This window comes from Bufo bufo, chromosome 3 (assembly GCF_905171765.1).
Source record: "Bufo bufo chromosome 3, aBufBuf1.1, whole genome shotgun sequence".
Classification (NCBI taxonomy): Eukaryota; Metazoa; Chordata; class Amphibia; order Anura; family Bufonidae; genus Bufo; species Bufo bufo.
Window position 1 is genome coordinate 430,769,187 of NC_053391.1, and position 15,182 is coordinate 430,784,368.

At 43.0% G+C, this 15,182-nt stretch overlaps 1 protein-coding gene across 1 annotated transcript in view; it reads left to right on the top strand.

The window, feature by feature from the left end:
* The window catches only part of DMD (dystrophin), a 3,443,536-nt gene that overhangs the window by 1,143,123 nt on the left and 2,285,231 nt on the right, over window positions 1-15,182 (top strand). The window contains 2 exon segments of the mRNA XM_040424996.1: window positions 506-607; window positions 2,980-3,087. Of these exon segments, the coding sequence (XP_040280930.1) occupies window positions 506-607; window positions 2,980-3,087 (210 nt within the window).

The window sequence follows — 15,182 nt, forward strand, 5'->3', positions numbered from 1 at the left end:
GAACAGACATCAAGACAATTGTATAAATAATAAAAACATATATTGAGAAGTGTAAGGATGTAAGAAAAAGATCCCTTCAACCACGGGACTAAGTACAAATCAATAAACCAGCTCAACAGCCTTAGTGGTATAATGCCACATGCCCGTAGTATTGAAAGTAAAATGGTACCAACAGGCATCCATAACCTACATGTCACTAGGAACGTCTGCAGTTCCTCCAAAGGAGCCGCAGAGTCCAACAAATATGGCTGAGAGCTATGGTATACATATATAGTACATACCCGGGTTCAAGGGAACGGCCCAACGTCTGTTTCGCTATCACGCTTTATCAAGGTGTCCTTGATGTCTGTTCATCAATAAAGTTTCTTGTTGATTATTTTGTGTGGTGTTTAGTATATTTATAGGAGTTCATGATATTATTCCATACGTGATGTTTTGGGTTGAGTTATATATTGGACTCTTGAATATCATGTGTAATATATTTTTTATAATATCTTATTTTCAGCAATTGGGAGATCGCTGGGCTGCCATTTGCAGATGGACAGAGGACAGATGGATACTTTTACAAGAAGTTCTTCTAAAATGGCAACAGTTTGCTGAAGAACAGGTGTGTAATTGCAGAATATCTACTCAGAGTAAATTTAGAAAACTAGATTAGCCAGTTTGTGTTTGTCTTCTCTATCTACAGATATAGCCAGCACCAAAATTAGTGGGATAGCGTGCCATTCCAGCAGTGTAACGCCTTGTTCAACTGTCAGTTTTTTCATCAGTTATTTCCATCAGTGATTGGGAGCCAAAACAGAACAGTTGTAGATCTTTTCAATATACCTTAACTCTGTGTAGCTTCCACTCCTGGTTTTAGCTCACAAAAGCCGATGGAAATAACTGATCAAATAACTGATGTCTGAACAAGGCCTAACTAAACACCACCTTTAAGCTTTAGAAGCTTTGCACATAATTAAACTAAGTTAGTGAGATAAGCTAGTGGGATAACATATCAGGTTTTACTTTAATGCTGGCTACATCTGTAAAGTTAAACCTCTCCAAAGGAGCACTTCCTTGAGCACCCCATCAAAAGTAGACAGATTTTCTTATATATTTATTACACTCAGGGATGTACATAGAAATCATGTGCGCCCATAGCAAAACTCAGAATCCCCCCCCCCCCCAATAAAAATTACAAAAATTACAAAATTTTTTTGACTAATCAGAATGTTATCAGTAAAACAAAATTGGTTTTATTATCCAATAAATTAAGGCCATCTTCCCATTTATGTCAGTCCCATTGCAGTGAATGGAGAGGTGGATACTCATGCATGGCTGCTCTCCTTCACTCTGGGCATCCTGTTCTGGAAATCAGAGCAAGTCCCATAGGCAAGGCTCCCGCTGATCATTTATGGCATATCCTAGAGATATATATTTGTTTCATTGCCCTATTACTATTAATGCAAGCCACTAATCTATGGAACAACCTAGACATATGCTTCAGGCTAATATAAGACCACCTTAGAAATGAAGCATGCAGTATGTCTGTGGGCAGGGCTTGCACAAATAATATGCCAGAACAGCCATACAACAATCCTCCCCTAGCATGTATAGGGCATGGTTTGCCTCTATTGTCAGTTGCTCTGTTTGAGGACACAACTATAGAAGTTTAAAGAGGCTTTATTAAAGAGGTTTCATTTTATGTCAACCATAGTTAGAATAAAAACACTCAGCAAACAATGGAGATTAGAGTTTACCCACCCAGCAGGTCATGTAGCTTTCAGGCACTAACCCTGATTGAGGCTCTCAGTCCTTTATTTATTTATCCCCCAGTAATGAGAGGAGAGAATGGGGAGAGAAAGTCCCACTACCAACACCTAATTGCCATTCCATAAAAATCCAGCCCACTTTACTGAAGCAACTCAGCTATCCTGGATTCTTTTACCTCACCCATCTAAGGATTCTGGGTGAGATATACACCACTTCCAGTACTTTACCAGACACCGTGTTACACAATATTATCACGGAGCAATAAAACAAAATTAAACCTTGTGTATTTAGTATTTTAGATGTTCCTTTTAAAAGTGTTGATATTTTGGAACAAGGTCCCTCTTTAGGTTCTGTGTACTATGGAGACTTGCTTTGGTAGACAGGATTAGCGGACACAGTATGGAGGCAACAACAAGTTCTTTGGATCAAACAGTTCAGTGTTTTATTCACACTTTAGGCAAGTGACAAAACAAACAGTTATATTCAAACAAAAAGTCACCTTGCGGTGTTAGTGGTAATTCACACCATGCGGCAATTCTGCCTCAAAGAGTCTTTGCTGACAGCAGCACCAACCTGTCTTCAGGCCAAACAGGTAGCAAGCCTTCCTCCAGACACAAGGCTCCCAGATCCCAACACAGAGACCTGACTTCTGAGCACAGCTGCCTATTTAAGGACAGCCAGGTGCTGCCAAAACCCAGACCAGCATTTACAATCTGGTCCGGTATGTGCCCTCACCTGGCTGTAAATCAGCCCAGCAGCACATGCACAATTCAAGATAAGAATGTGTATTCCTCACAAAATGAAAATTCTGGAACATATTTTATTAGAACTCTACATTGTGTTGTTACTATGTTATTCCTCCTAGAGAGACATTAATAAATTGACAATTGGTTGTTATCAGTTAGGGGTGTTTATACTTTGAAACTGTATACTCAGTGCTGACCGTTTTAGAAGGAACACACCCTGTTGACAATAGAATGCTAATGTCCTGTTGTCAATTTATTCATAAACATTCAGGAGGAATAGCAGAGGAATCACATAGTGAAAAGTTATATAAAAAACACTCTAGAATCATAAAATTTCAACTATTCACAAAAAAAACTGACAAATTAGGTATTATAACAGATTCTCTTGAAGTAATAAAGCTTTGTAAACCTGTTACATATTATATTTAAATACTTACTGCTTTCTATATTTAAGGCATTATATTGTATTACATTTTAGTGTCGTTTTGATGCTTGGTTGAAAGAAAAAGAGGAAGCTGTAAACGTCATCCAAACCACAGATCTTAAGGATCAAAATGAAATGCTTGGTAACCTTAGGAAATTAGCGGTATGTCCTTTCTACCTCAATGGAAGCAAGTTTTAAATGGAGATTGATAACTGTTTTATTGCATCTATTCATTTGTTCAATAATAGGGAAATGTTTTTATATTTTGCATTGATAAATGTGATTCCCATACACCAATTTTTGCAAAGTAATTGTTAATTTCTTGACAAACATTTGCACATAGTGTGTTCTTTGCACCCATTCAAGATGTACTTGAACAATGTTAAAGAGTTTCTATTGCTTGTTAACAAAATACATCTAGAGGTACTTCCTTTCATCTGTGACTCATAATGTACACTTATACCGAAGACAATTTCAAGTACAGTGTTCATTTTAGGACATCATCAAACTACACAGTCAAATATCAGCATGAGATGTCGCTACAATTTTGCAATTTAGGACAAGTCCCAAACTAGGGGAATACATATCTCTTATCTGCGGGATTCAAGTTGGTTAATAAGGTTTCCCCATGTGCCAGAGGATGCAGTCGACCTAAGAATCAAAGACCCAGACACTTTGTTGGTTAAAGGATTCTCTGCCGGGCAACACCATTCATGTTCATTAACCACTTAATTTATTTCACAGAGACAAAATACTCTCCGTGATAACTGACTCTGGTTTTGATATATGACTACTCAATACCTAAATATGTGTGTTTAGTGTTAGCCTATTAGATATTACTGCCTGAATATCTAATCAAGTAAACAATAATTGTATGTTGTTATAGTATGTTGCTTTGAGATCGTTCAGCCAGTCACGGTTTCCTTGTCCTAACACAGACTAACGGTTATCTTGTATGTTTACCCTCTGAACAGAAAGGCTGTATAAATGGCAGGGCATATCATTTGTTAACTATTTCTGGTCAAGGGTTCACTTCAAGGATACAATTTCTGCACCATAAGTGTTTATAAACTTCTATGCTACTCTTTTACTCAGACTATGAATTGATATATAGACCAAACCTGCACAGCACTGTAAAACATGATATAAGATATCATTCATTTTCTGTTTCCACACATACCAGTGCTTATAGTATATTACTACATGCTACTTTGATAATAAATTATATTTATAGATAGTACATGGGTAATAGTTACACTGAATGAACTAGCTAGCCAGATTTCACACCACTAACTCAAATGATATATGATTTTCATATCTGACTCTTCACTACTCAGGATGAGATTTGGATACACTATATTTGATAGCTAGATCACATAGCCAGAGAAAAACACCCAGATAGCAACAGTTGAGGGTGTGGTTCAATGGTTAAAGTTTCTGTCTCACATATAGAAGATATTGGGTTTAAGGCTACTTTCACACTAGCGGCACGGACCTCCGGCAGGCTGTTCTGTCAGGTGAACAGCCTGTCGGATCTGTCCTGCCACTAGTGAACGTGTGCCCCCGGACTGCTGCTCCGTCCAAATTGACTATAATGGGGCGGGGGAAGAGTGTCGGCAGAGGCAAGGCAGCGCACGACGAGAGGCTGCGGGAATAAAACTACGACATGTCCGACATTTATTCTGGCAGACTCTCGCCGTGCGCTGCCGTGCCTCCGCCGAAACACGGCCCCGCCCCCATTATAATCAATGGGGATGGAGCGGCAGTCCGGGGGCACACGTTCACTAGCGGCAGGATGGATCCGACAAGCTGTTCACTCGACGGACCAGCCTGCCGGAGGTCTGTGCCGCTAGTGTGAAAGTAGCCTAAGATCTAGCAGCAGACAGTTGGGGGAAAAAAGAGATTTGTTTTAACCCCTTAAGGACCTTGACATTTTTCACCTTAAGGACATGGCCATTTTTTGCAAATCAAATATTTGTCACTTTATGTGGTGATAACGTTAAAACGCTTTTATTTATCCAAGCCATTCTGAGATTTTTTTTCTCGTCACATATTGTACTTCATGACAGTGGTAAATTTGAGTCAAAATATTTCATTTTTATTTATGAAAAAATACAAAATTTACCAAAAATTTTGAAAAATTAGCAATTTTCAAAATTTCAATTTCTCTGCTTTTAAAACAGATAGTTATACCTCCTAAAATAGTTATTACTTTATTTTTCCCATATGTCTATTTCAAGTTTGGAACATTTTATATTACATTTTCTTTTTTTGAGATGTTAGAAGTTTAGAAGCAAACCCACTTTTTAAGGACCAGTTCAGGTCTGTAGTCACTTTGTGAGGCTTACATAGTAGAAACCATCCAAAAATTGCCCCATTTTAGAAACCACACCTCAAGGTATTCAAAACAAATTCTCCTAACTTTATTAACCCTTTCTCTGGCGCGTCATGTACAAGATGAATCTGGGTCAGGAATTCATTGGATGGGTCAAATTGCTATATAGAGAAGCAACAGCCAGAATTAAGGTTAATGGGGTGCTCACCCCGGCCGTCTCCCTAAAACGGGGGACACGGCAGGGATGCCCCCTCTCTCCACTCCTCTTTTCAATTTTCATGGAACCCTTCGCCTGCAGGGCTGAATCTTGTATAGTGGGGTTTGGGGGGAGAGGGACGGATGATAAGATCTGCCTATATGCAGACGACGTGCTGCTTTATCTGAATGACGGATGGAGAAGTGTCCCAGACGTTATGCGGATAGCAGAGGAATTTGGTAGAATTGCTGGATATGAGATAAACTGGACAAAATCTGTTCTCTTCCCCCTGAATCGGGTGCCTCCCTTGAATGATCTTAGGGTTAGAATTATTGCTCCAACAGACCACTTAGACTATTTAGGGATAAAAATTAGTAATACCATCAGGGACTATAATATACTAAATTTCACCCCTCTAGTCGGGAAAATAAGGGAAAAAATTAAAGTATGGAAGAAACTTCCGCTTTCACAGATTAATCGGATCGCTTTGATTAAAATGGTTCTGTTGCCTTGGATACTGTACACGGTTAGTTCCTGCCCTGCCTGGATTGAGGATAGTGTTTTTAATTTGATTGATCGATTGATAAATGACTTGATATGGGGCAGAAAAAGGGTCTGTATTAAGCTACAATACTTGCGAATGGCTGCAAGTGATGGCGGCCTAGGCCTGCCCCATTTTCAAATCTACTACTTGTGCTCACAACTACAGTGGTGCGTCAATACCGGGGATGGAGTATTATTATCCCATATTTCAGGGCAATGTCAACAGCATACCTATAATATATTCAGTATACTGGAATCCGGGCTTCTGGAGCGTGCAGATATTTGTGGCCCCATAGGGGCCGCGCTACAGAAGACCTGGAATAAAATCAAGGTACTTATCCAGGCCCCCCAAATTCTGGATTTCTCCCCGCTATGGGATAACCCTGCGTTAACAGAATTTCTGATACTCAACGAAAATGATTATTGGACTCGAAGAGGTATCACGTTATTTTCACATATATACACGAAAGGGAAAATTAAATTAATAGGGGAACTGTTTCAACAGACACCAATAACTGCATTAGAACAATACAGATACTTTCAAGTAAAACACGCATTAGCATGCACGCTTAAAAAAATACCTTCTATAGCAGCCACTTAGAGGCTTTTATTATTTTGTTACAATATAGTCGGGAATAAAGTTAAGATTTCACTAATATATAGGAGATTTATTGAGGAACTAAGTACGGTCACTAAATTTAAAAGTGTAGTTAAATGGAAGGTGGATATAGGGGAATGTAACTCTTCACAATGGCGGGAAATATATCAAAATATCAAAAAGGCTTCGCCTTCAAAAGAACACCGGATGACACAATTTAAAATAATACACCGTTTATATGTTACCCCGAGTCTCTTATCTAAAATGTATAGTAACAAGGGACAAGAATTCAGTTGCTTGAAATGCTCCCTGGTAGCCGCAGGGTTAGTACATATGCTGTGGGACTGCCCAGTTATTAAGCTCTTCTGGGGCAGTATATTCCAGGCGATGGCGGTACAAAGTGGGAATAGCCCCCCCCTAACTATCCAAGTAGTGGTGCTTGGACTCCTCCCTGCTGAGTACAAAAAAAGATCTACCAAAAACGAACAGGCTTATTGGCTGAAGGGATTGTTATTGGCCAAGGTAATAATCATGAGACAATGGGTGAATAGACAGGTCGCCATCAATAAATGAATGGCAAAGCTTAATGACACGAATAACAGATTTTGAGGGCATGAAACGGCGCGGGGTGAGCTACGCCACAGAAATGGCGTATAGATAGGGGAAATGGCGAGAATGGAATACCCTGACTGGAACTGATGATCACCCACTCGCTGTGGCTATGTCCTAATACCAAACAAATAAATTTTCGTACATTCTTAAATAATGAATACCAACATAACATTCCATACTACATAGGATCTGATATTATGAAGGTTTGAAAAATACCCAATAGAGGGGCATGAGCGCCCTAACGCCCCTCGTGGCGGCCGTACCAGGCCAGGTACGCTGGGTGGGGGGATGCACGGGGTTTTTTTGGAACTCAGGGGCAGGGATGGGTTTTGGTTTTGTTACATGTGACAGAAAAATGATATTAATTGAGGGTACTTCGGGACTTAGATGCCTTTATATGTATATACGCTGTTGCATAAGCGATGCATTGCTTTAAATGTACCTGTTATATGTACCCACCCGCTGTGACCAGATAACCTTTTTTACATTGGTTTTATTAAGAAAAACAATAAAGATATTCAAAAAAAAAAAAACTTTATTAACCCTTTAAGTGTTCCACAAGAATTAATGGAAAATAGAGATTAAATTTCAGAATTTCATCTTTTTGGCAGATTTTCCATTTTAATCCATTTTTACCAGTAACAAAGCAAGGGTTAACAGCCAAACAAAGCTAAATATTTATTACCCTGATTCTATCGTTTACAGAAATACCCCATATGTGGTTGTAAATAGAGTTGAGCGGACACCTGGATGTTCGGGTTCGGCAGGTTCGGCCGAACTTAAAAAAAAATTTGGGTTCGGGACCCGAACTTGACCCGAACCCGAACCCCATTGAAGTCAATGGGGACCCGAACTTTTGAGCACTAAAATGGCTGTAAGAATGTCATGGAAAGAGCTAGAGGGCTGCGAAAGGCAGCAAAATGTGCTTAAAGGGAACCTGTCACCGGGATTTTGTGTATAGAGCTGAGGACATGGGTTGCTAGATGGCTGCTAGCACATCCGCAATACCCAGTCCCCATAGCTCTGTGTGCTTTTATTGTGTAAAAAAAATGATTTGATACATATGCAAATTAACCTGAGATAAGTCCTGTACGTGAGATGAGTCAGGGACAGGACTCATCTCAGGTTAATTTGCATATGTATAAAATCTTTTTTTTTTACACAATAAAAGCACACAGAGCTATGGGGACTGGGTATTGCGGATGTGCTAGTGGCCATCTAGCAGCCCATGTCCTCAGCTCTATACACAAAATCCAGGTGACAGGATCCCTTTAAGAGCATGTCAAATTCTCTGCAAACAAATGTGGATAGGGAAATGAATTTAAAAAACATAAAAGACTTAAAAAAAAAAATTTGAATGATGTAGGAGGAAGAGGTTGAGGAGGCGGTGAATGGGTGGATGTGGCCGTGTAGGCTCAGGTGGCGGTCTAGTTGGAAGCGGTGGCGAAGGAGGAATAGGTAGCCAACACAGATGTGTGTTATTTTGCATTTTTACATAGGTGTATCCCCCTAAATATTTGGACATATAAAAAAAAAAAAGGAATAAGTGCACTTGAGTACAAGGATGGATGGTTGAGGCTGTTAGAACTGTCTATTCTGCACAAGGTACAGACAAGTCCTGAGGGATCCAAGCCTGGTTCATTTTAATGAACGTGAGCTTGTCCACGTTGGCTGTGGACAGGCGGCTGCGTCTGTCTGTAATGACGCCTCCTGCCGTGCTAAATACACGTTCAGAGAATACACTGGCTACAGGGCAGGCCAGCACCTCCAAGGCATACAGGGCAAGCTCTGGCCATGTGGACAATTTGGAGACCCAGAAGTTGAATGGGGCAGATCCATCAGTCAGTACGTGTAGTCGTGTGCACAGGTACTGTTCCACCATGATGTTCAAATGCTGCCTCCTGCTAACACGCTCCATATCAGCAGTTGGGGCTGGTTGTTGCGGCGAGGTGACAAAGCTTTTCCACATGTCGGCCATGCAAACCCTGCCTTCTGAGGTGCTGGCGCTGACACAGCTGCGTTGGCGACCTCTTCCTCCTCCCCTGCCTTCGCCTTGTGCTTCCACTTGTCCCCCGGCGTCAGTCGGGAATGCTCTCAGGAGCGTGTCTACCAGTGTGTGCCTGTAGTCGCGCATCTTTCGATCACGCTTCAGTGAGGGAATTAAGGACGGCACATTGTCTTTGTAACGGGGATCCAGCAGGGTGGCCACCCAGTAGTCAGCACATGTTAAAATGTGGGCAACTCTGCAGTCGTTGCACAGGCACTGCAGCATGTAGTCGCTCATATGTGCCAGGCTGCCCAGAGGTAAGGACAAGCTGTCCTCTGTGGGAGGCGTATCGTCTGCGTCCTCTGTATCCCCCTAGCCACGCACCAGTGATGGACCCGAGCTGCGTTGGATGCCACCCCGCTGTGAACATGCTTCATCCCCATCCTCCTCCTCATCCTCCTCGTCCTCCAGTAGTGGGCCCTGACTGGCCAAATTTTTACCTGGCCTCTGCTGTTGCTAAAATCCTCTTTCTGAGCCACTTCAAAAAGACTGGCCTGAAAGTGTTAGAGATGACCCCTCTTCCTCCTCCTCGTCCTGAGCCACATCCTCTTCCATCATCGCCCTAAGTGTTTTCTCAAGGAGACATAGAAGTGGTATTGTAACGCTGATAACGGCGTCATCGCCACTGGCCATGTTGATGGAGTACTCAAAACAGCGCACACAGGTCTCGCATGGAGGCCCAGTCATTGGTGGTGAAGTGGTGCTATTCCGCAGTGCGACTCACCCGTACGTGCTGCAGTTGAAACTCCACTATGGCCTGCTGCTGCTCGGACAGTCTCTCCAGCATGTGCAAGGTGGAGTTCCACCTGGTGGGCACGTCGCATATGAGGCGGTGAGCGGGAAGGCCAAAGTTATGCTGTAGAGCAGACAGCCGAGCGGCGGCAGGATGAGAACGGCCCGCACTTTATGCAGCAGCTCAGACATGTCGGGGTAGTTGTGAATGAATTTCTGCACCACCAAATTTAGCACATGCGATAGGCAAGGGCTGTGCGTCAAACCGGCTTCCCAGAGCTGCAACGAGATTTTGCCCATTATCGCACACCACCAGGCCGGGCTTGAGGCCCACTGGCTGCAACCACTCGTCGGTCTGTTGTTCTATACCCCGCCACAACTCCTGTGCGGTGTGGGGCCTGTCCCCCAAACACATTAGTTTCAGAATGGCCTGCTGACGTTTACCTCTGGCTGTGCTGAAGGTCTGTCGCTGACCGGATGAGGAGGTGGTAGAAGAGAAGGAAGAAGCTGAGAGGAGGCAAAAGGAGGCAAAGAATGATGTCCTGCGATCCTTGGCGGCGGAAGTACGTGTGCCAAACTGCTCTCCGCCTGGGGCCCAGCCGCCACTACATTTACCCAGTGTGCAGTTAGGGAGATATAGCGTCCCTGGCTGTGCTTAATGGTCCACGTATCTGTGGTTAGGTGGACCTTGCCACAGATGGTGTTGCGCAGTGCACACTTGATTTTATCCGATACTTGGTTGTGCAGGGAGGGAACGGCTCCCCTGGAGAAGTAGTGGCGGCTAGGAACAACGTACTATGGGACAGCAAGCAACATGAGCTGTTTGAAGCTGTCCGTCTCCACCAGCCTGAATGACAGCATTTCACAGGCCACTAGTTTAGAAATGCTGGCATTCAGGGCCAGGGATCGAGGGTGGCTAGGTGGGAATTTACGCTTTCTCTCAAAGGTTTGTGAGATGGAGAGCTGAACGCTTTCGTGTGACATGGTGGAGATGCTTGGTGATGGAGGTGGTGCTGTTGGTGGCACATCCTCTGTTTGCTGGGCGGCAGGTGCCAACATTCCTCCAGAGGCGGAGGAAGAGGTGGAGGCAGCAGCAGAAGAGGGAGCAGGAGGGGCCTGAGCCCTTTCTTGGTTTTGAAGGTGCTTACTCCACTGCAGCCCGTGTCTCACATGTAGATGCCTGGTCATGCAGGTTGTGCTAAGGTTCAGAACGTTAATGCCTCGCTTCATGCTCTGATGGCACAGCGTGCAAACCACTCGGGTCTTGTCATCAGCACATTGTGTGAAGAGATGCCATGCCAGGGAACTCCTTGAAGCTGCATTTGGTGTGCTCGGTCCCTGGTGACGGTAGCCAGTAGCAGGCGAACTGTTTTGGCGACGGCTGCTCTGCTTTTGCACCCTGCTCCCGCTTTTGCTACGCTGTTGGCCCGGTCTCACCACTGCCTCTTCCTCCGAACTCTGAAAGTCAGTGGCACGACCTTCATTCCATGTGAGGTCTAGGACCTCATCGTCCCCTGCATCGTTTTCCACCCAGTCTTCCTCCCTGACCTCCTTTTCGGTCTGTACACTGCAGAAAGACGCAGCAGTTGGCACCTGTGTTTCATCATCATCAGAGACGTGCTAAGGAGGTATTCCCATGTCCTCATCAGGAAACATAAGTGGTTGTGCGTCAGTGCATTCTATGTCTTCCACCCCTGGGGAAGGGCTAGGTGGATGTCCTTGGGAAACCCTGCCAGCAGAGTCTTCAAACAGCATAAGAGACTGCTGCATGATTTGAGGCTCAGACAGGTTACCCGATATGCACGGGGGTGATGTGACAGACTGATGGGCATGGGTTTCAGGATCCACCTGTACGCTTTCTGCAGAAGACTGGGTGGGAGATAATGTGAACGTGCTGGGATCCACTGTCGGCCACCCAATTGACTAGCACCTGTACTTTGCTCATGCCTTACCATCCTTAGAACGGCATTAGGCCCGACCAAATATCGCTGTAGATTCTGGCGGCTACTGGGACCTGAGGTAGTAGGTTCAGTAGGACGTGTAGCTGTGGCAGAACGGCCACGTCCTCTCCCTGCACTAGAGGCTCCACCAACACCACCACCACGACCATGACCGCGCCCCTATTTAGATGTTTGTCTCATAGTTAGCGTTTACAAAGCAAAGTAAAAAGTGGTTAAGTCTGTTAAAAATAATTAACCACCAATAAAAACCCTGATGTAGGGTATTGCACAAATTATATATTTTTTTTAACTCTATATGACAGCGGAAATTGTGGCCTAAGTATGACAATCACTTATGCATGTGTAATCCTAGATGTGCAGTATATCAGAGGCTTTTTTCGCCACAGTATGCCAAAGCCGTATTTCTGGCCTAAATGTGACAGTCACTTATGCTTGTCTAATCCTAGATGTGCAGTATATTGGAGTGTTTTTTTACCCCAGTACCTAAAAAGCCGTATTTCTGGCCTAAATGTGACACTCACTTATGCATGTCTTATCCCAGATGTGCAGTACATTAGAGGGTTTTTTCACCCCAGTAACCTAAAAGATGTATTTCTGGCCTAAATGTGACAGTCACTTATGCTTGTCTTATCCTAGATGTGCAGTATATTAGAGTTTTTTTTCACCCCAGTAACCAAAAAGCCGTATTTCTGGCCTAAATGTGATAGTCACTTATGCACATTTAATCCCAGATATGCAGTATATCAAAGGCTTTTTTCGCCACAGTATGCCAAAGCCATATTTATGGCCTAAATGTGACAATCACTTATGCACGTGTAATCCCAGATGTGCAGTATATAAGAGGCTTTTTTCACCCCAGTAACCAAAAAGCCTTATTTCTGGCCTAAATGTGACAGTCACTTATGCTTGTCTAATCCCAGATGTGCAGTATATTAGAGGGTTTTTTCACCCCAGTAAGCAAAAGATGTATTTCTGGCCTAAATGTGACACTCACTTATGCACGTCTTATCCCAGATGTGCAGTATATTAGAGGGTTTTTTCACCCCAGTAACCAAAAAGATGTATTTCTGGCCTAAATGTGACAGTCACTTATGCTTGTCTAATCCGAGATGTGCAGTATATTAGAGGGTTTTTTCACCCCAGTAACCAAAAAGCCGTATTTCTGGCTTAAATGTGACACTCACTTATGTACAGTACAGACCAAAAGTTTGGACACACCTTCTCATTCAAAGAGTTTTCTTTATTTTCATGACTATGAAGGCATCAAAACTATGAATTAACACATGTGGAATTATATATATAACAAACAAGTGTGAAACAACTGAAAATATGTCATATTCTAGGTTCTTCAAAGTAGCCACCTTTTGCTTTGATTACTGCTTTGCACACTCTTGGCATTCTCTTGATGAGCTTCAAGAGGTAGTCCCCTGAAATGGTCTTCCAACAGTCTTGAAGGAGTTCCCAGAGATGCATAGCACTTGTTGGCCCTTTTGCCTTCACTCGGCGGTCCAGCTCACTCCAAACAATATCGATTGGGTTCAGGTCCAGTGACTGTGGAGGCCAGGTCATCTGGCGCAGCACCCCATCACTCTCCTTCATGGTCAAATAGCCCTTACTTTCAAAGTTTTCCCAATTTTTCAGCTGACTGACTGACCTTGATTTCTTAAAGTAACGATGGCCACTTGTTTTTCTTTACTTAGCTGCTTTTTTCTTGCCATAATACAAATTCTAACAGTCTATTCAGTAGGACTATCAGCTGTGTATCCACCTGACTTCTACTCAACGCCACTGATGGTCCCAACCCCATTTATAAGGCAAGAAATCACACTTATTAAACCTGACAGGGCACACCTGTGAAGTGAAAACCATTTCAGGGGACTACCTCTTGAAGCTCATCAAGAGAATGCCAAGAGTGTGCAAAGCAGTAATCAAAGCAAAAGGTGGCTACTTTGAAGAACCTAGAATATGACATATTTTCAGTTGTTTCACACTTGTTTGTTATGTATATAATTCCATATCTGTTAATTCATAGTTTTGATGCCTTCAGTGTGAATCTACAAATTTCATAGTCATGAAAATAAAGAAAACTCTTTGAATGAGAAGGTGTGTCCAAACTTTTGGTCTCTACTGTACGTCTTATCCCAGATTTGCAGTATATTAGAGGGTTTTTTCACCCCAGTAAGCAAAAAGCCGTATTTCTGGCCTAAATGTGACAGTCACTTATGCACGTCAAATTACAGATGTGCAGTATATTAGAGGGTTTTTTCACCCTAGTATGCCAAAGCCGTATTTCTGGCCTAAATGTGACAATCACTTATGCACGTCTTATCCCAGATGTGCAGTATATTAGAGGGTTTTTTCACCCCAGTAACTAAAAAGATGTATTTCTGGCCTAAATGTGACAGTCACTTATGCTTGTCTAATCCTAGATGTGCAGTATATTAGAGGGTTTTTTCACCCCAGTAAGAAAAAGATGTATTTCTGGCCTAAATGTGACACTCACTTATGCACGTCTTATCCAAGATGTGCAGTATATTAGAGGGTTTTTTCACCCCAGTAACCAAAAAGCCGTATTTCTGGCCTAAATGTGACACTCACTTATGCATGTCTTATCCCAGATGTGCAGTATATTAGAGGGTTTTTTCACCCCAGTAACCAAAAAGCCGTATTTCTGGCCTAAATGTGACAGTCACTTATGCACGTCTAATCCCAGATGTGCACTATATTTAACAGATGTAATTTTTTAACCCCATTAAGCAAAAAGCTGTATTTCTGGACTTGCAGACATGCAGATAGCCTGTGCTGGTGCACTATCGTTGCATAAAATGGCTGCCGATTATGTATTGATATTGACTAACTGAAGAAAAAAAAGTTCGATTTCAGTAGTAGTTGGCTCAGGGCAGGCTTAAAAAAATTGTGCACTGCACCCACAAAACACATTTGCTGTAGATCGCTGAGTACAAAAAACAGTTCTTGATAAGATTTCTCCCTGATCTCTCCCTCACAGCAGCTGCAGCCTCTCCCTACACTAATCCGAGCAGAGTGACGGGCGGCGCTACGTGACTCCAGCTTAAATAGAGGCTGGGTCACATGCTGCAGTTGGCCAATCACAGCCATGCCAATAGTAGTCATGGCTGTGATGGCCTTTTGGGGCAAGTAGTATAACGCTTGTTGATTGGCTGGCTCGCTTTGCAGCCTTTCAAAAAGCGCCATAAAAATCGCCGAACACCGAA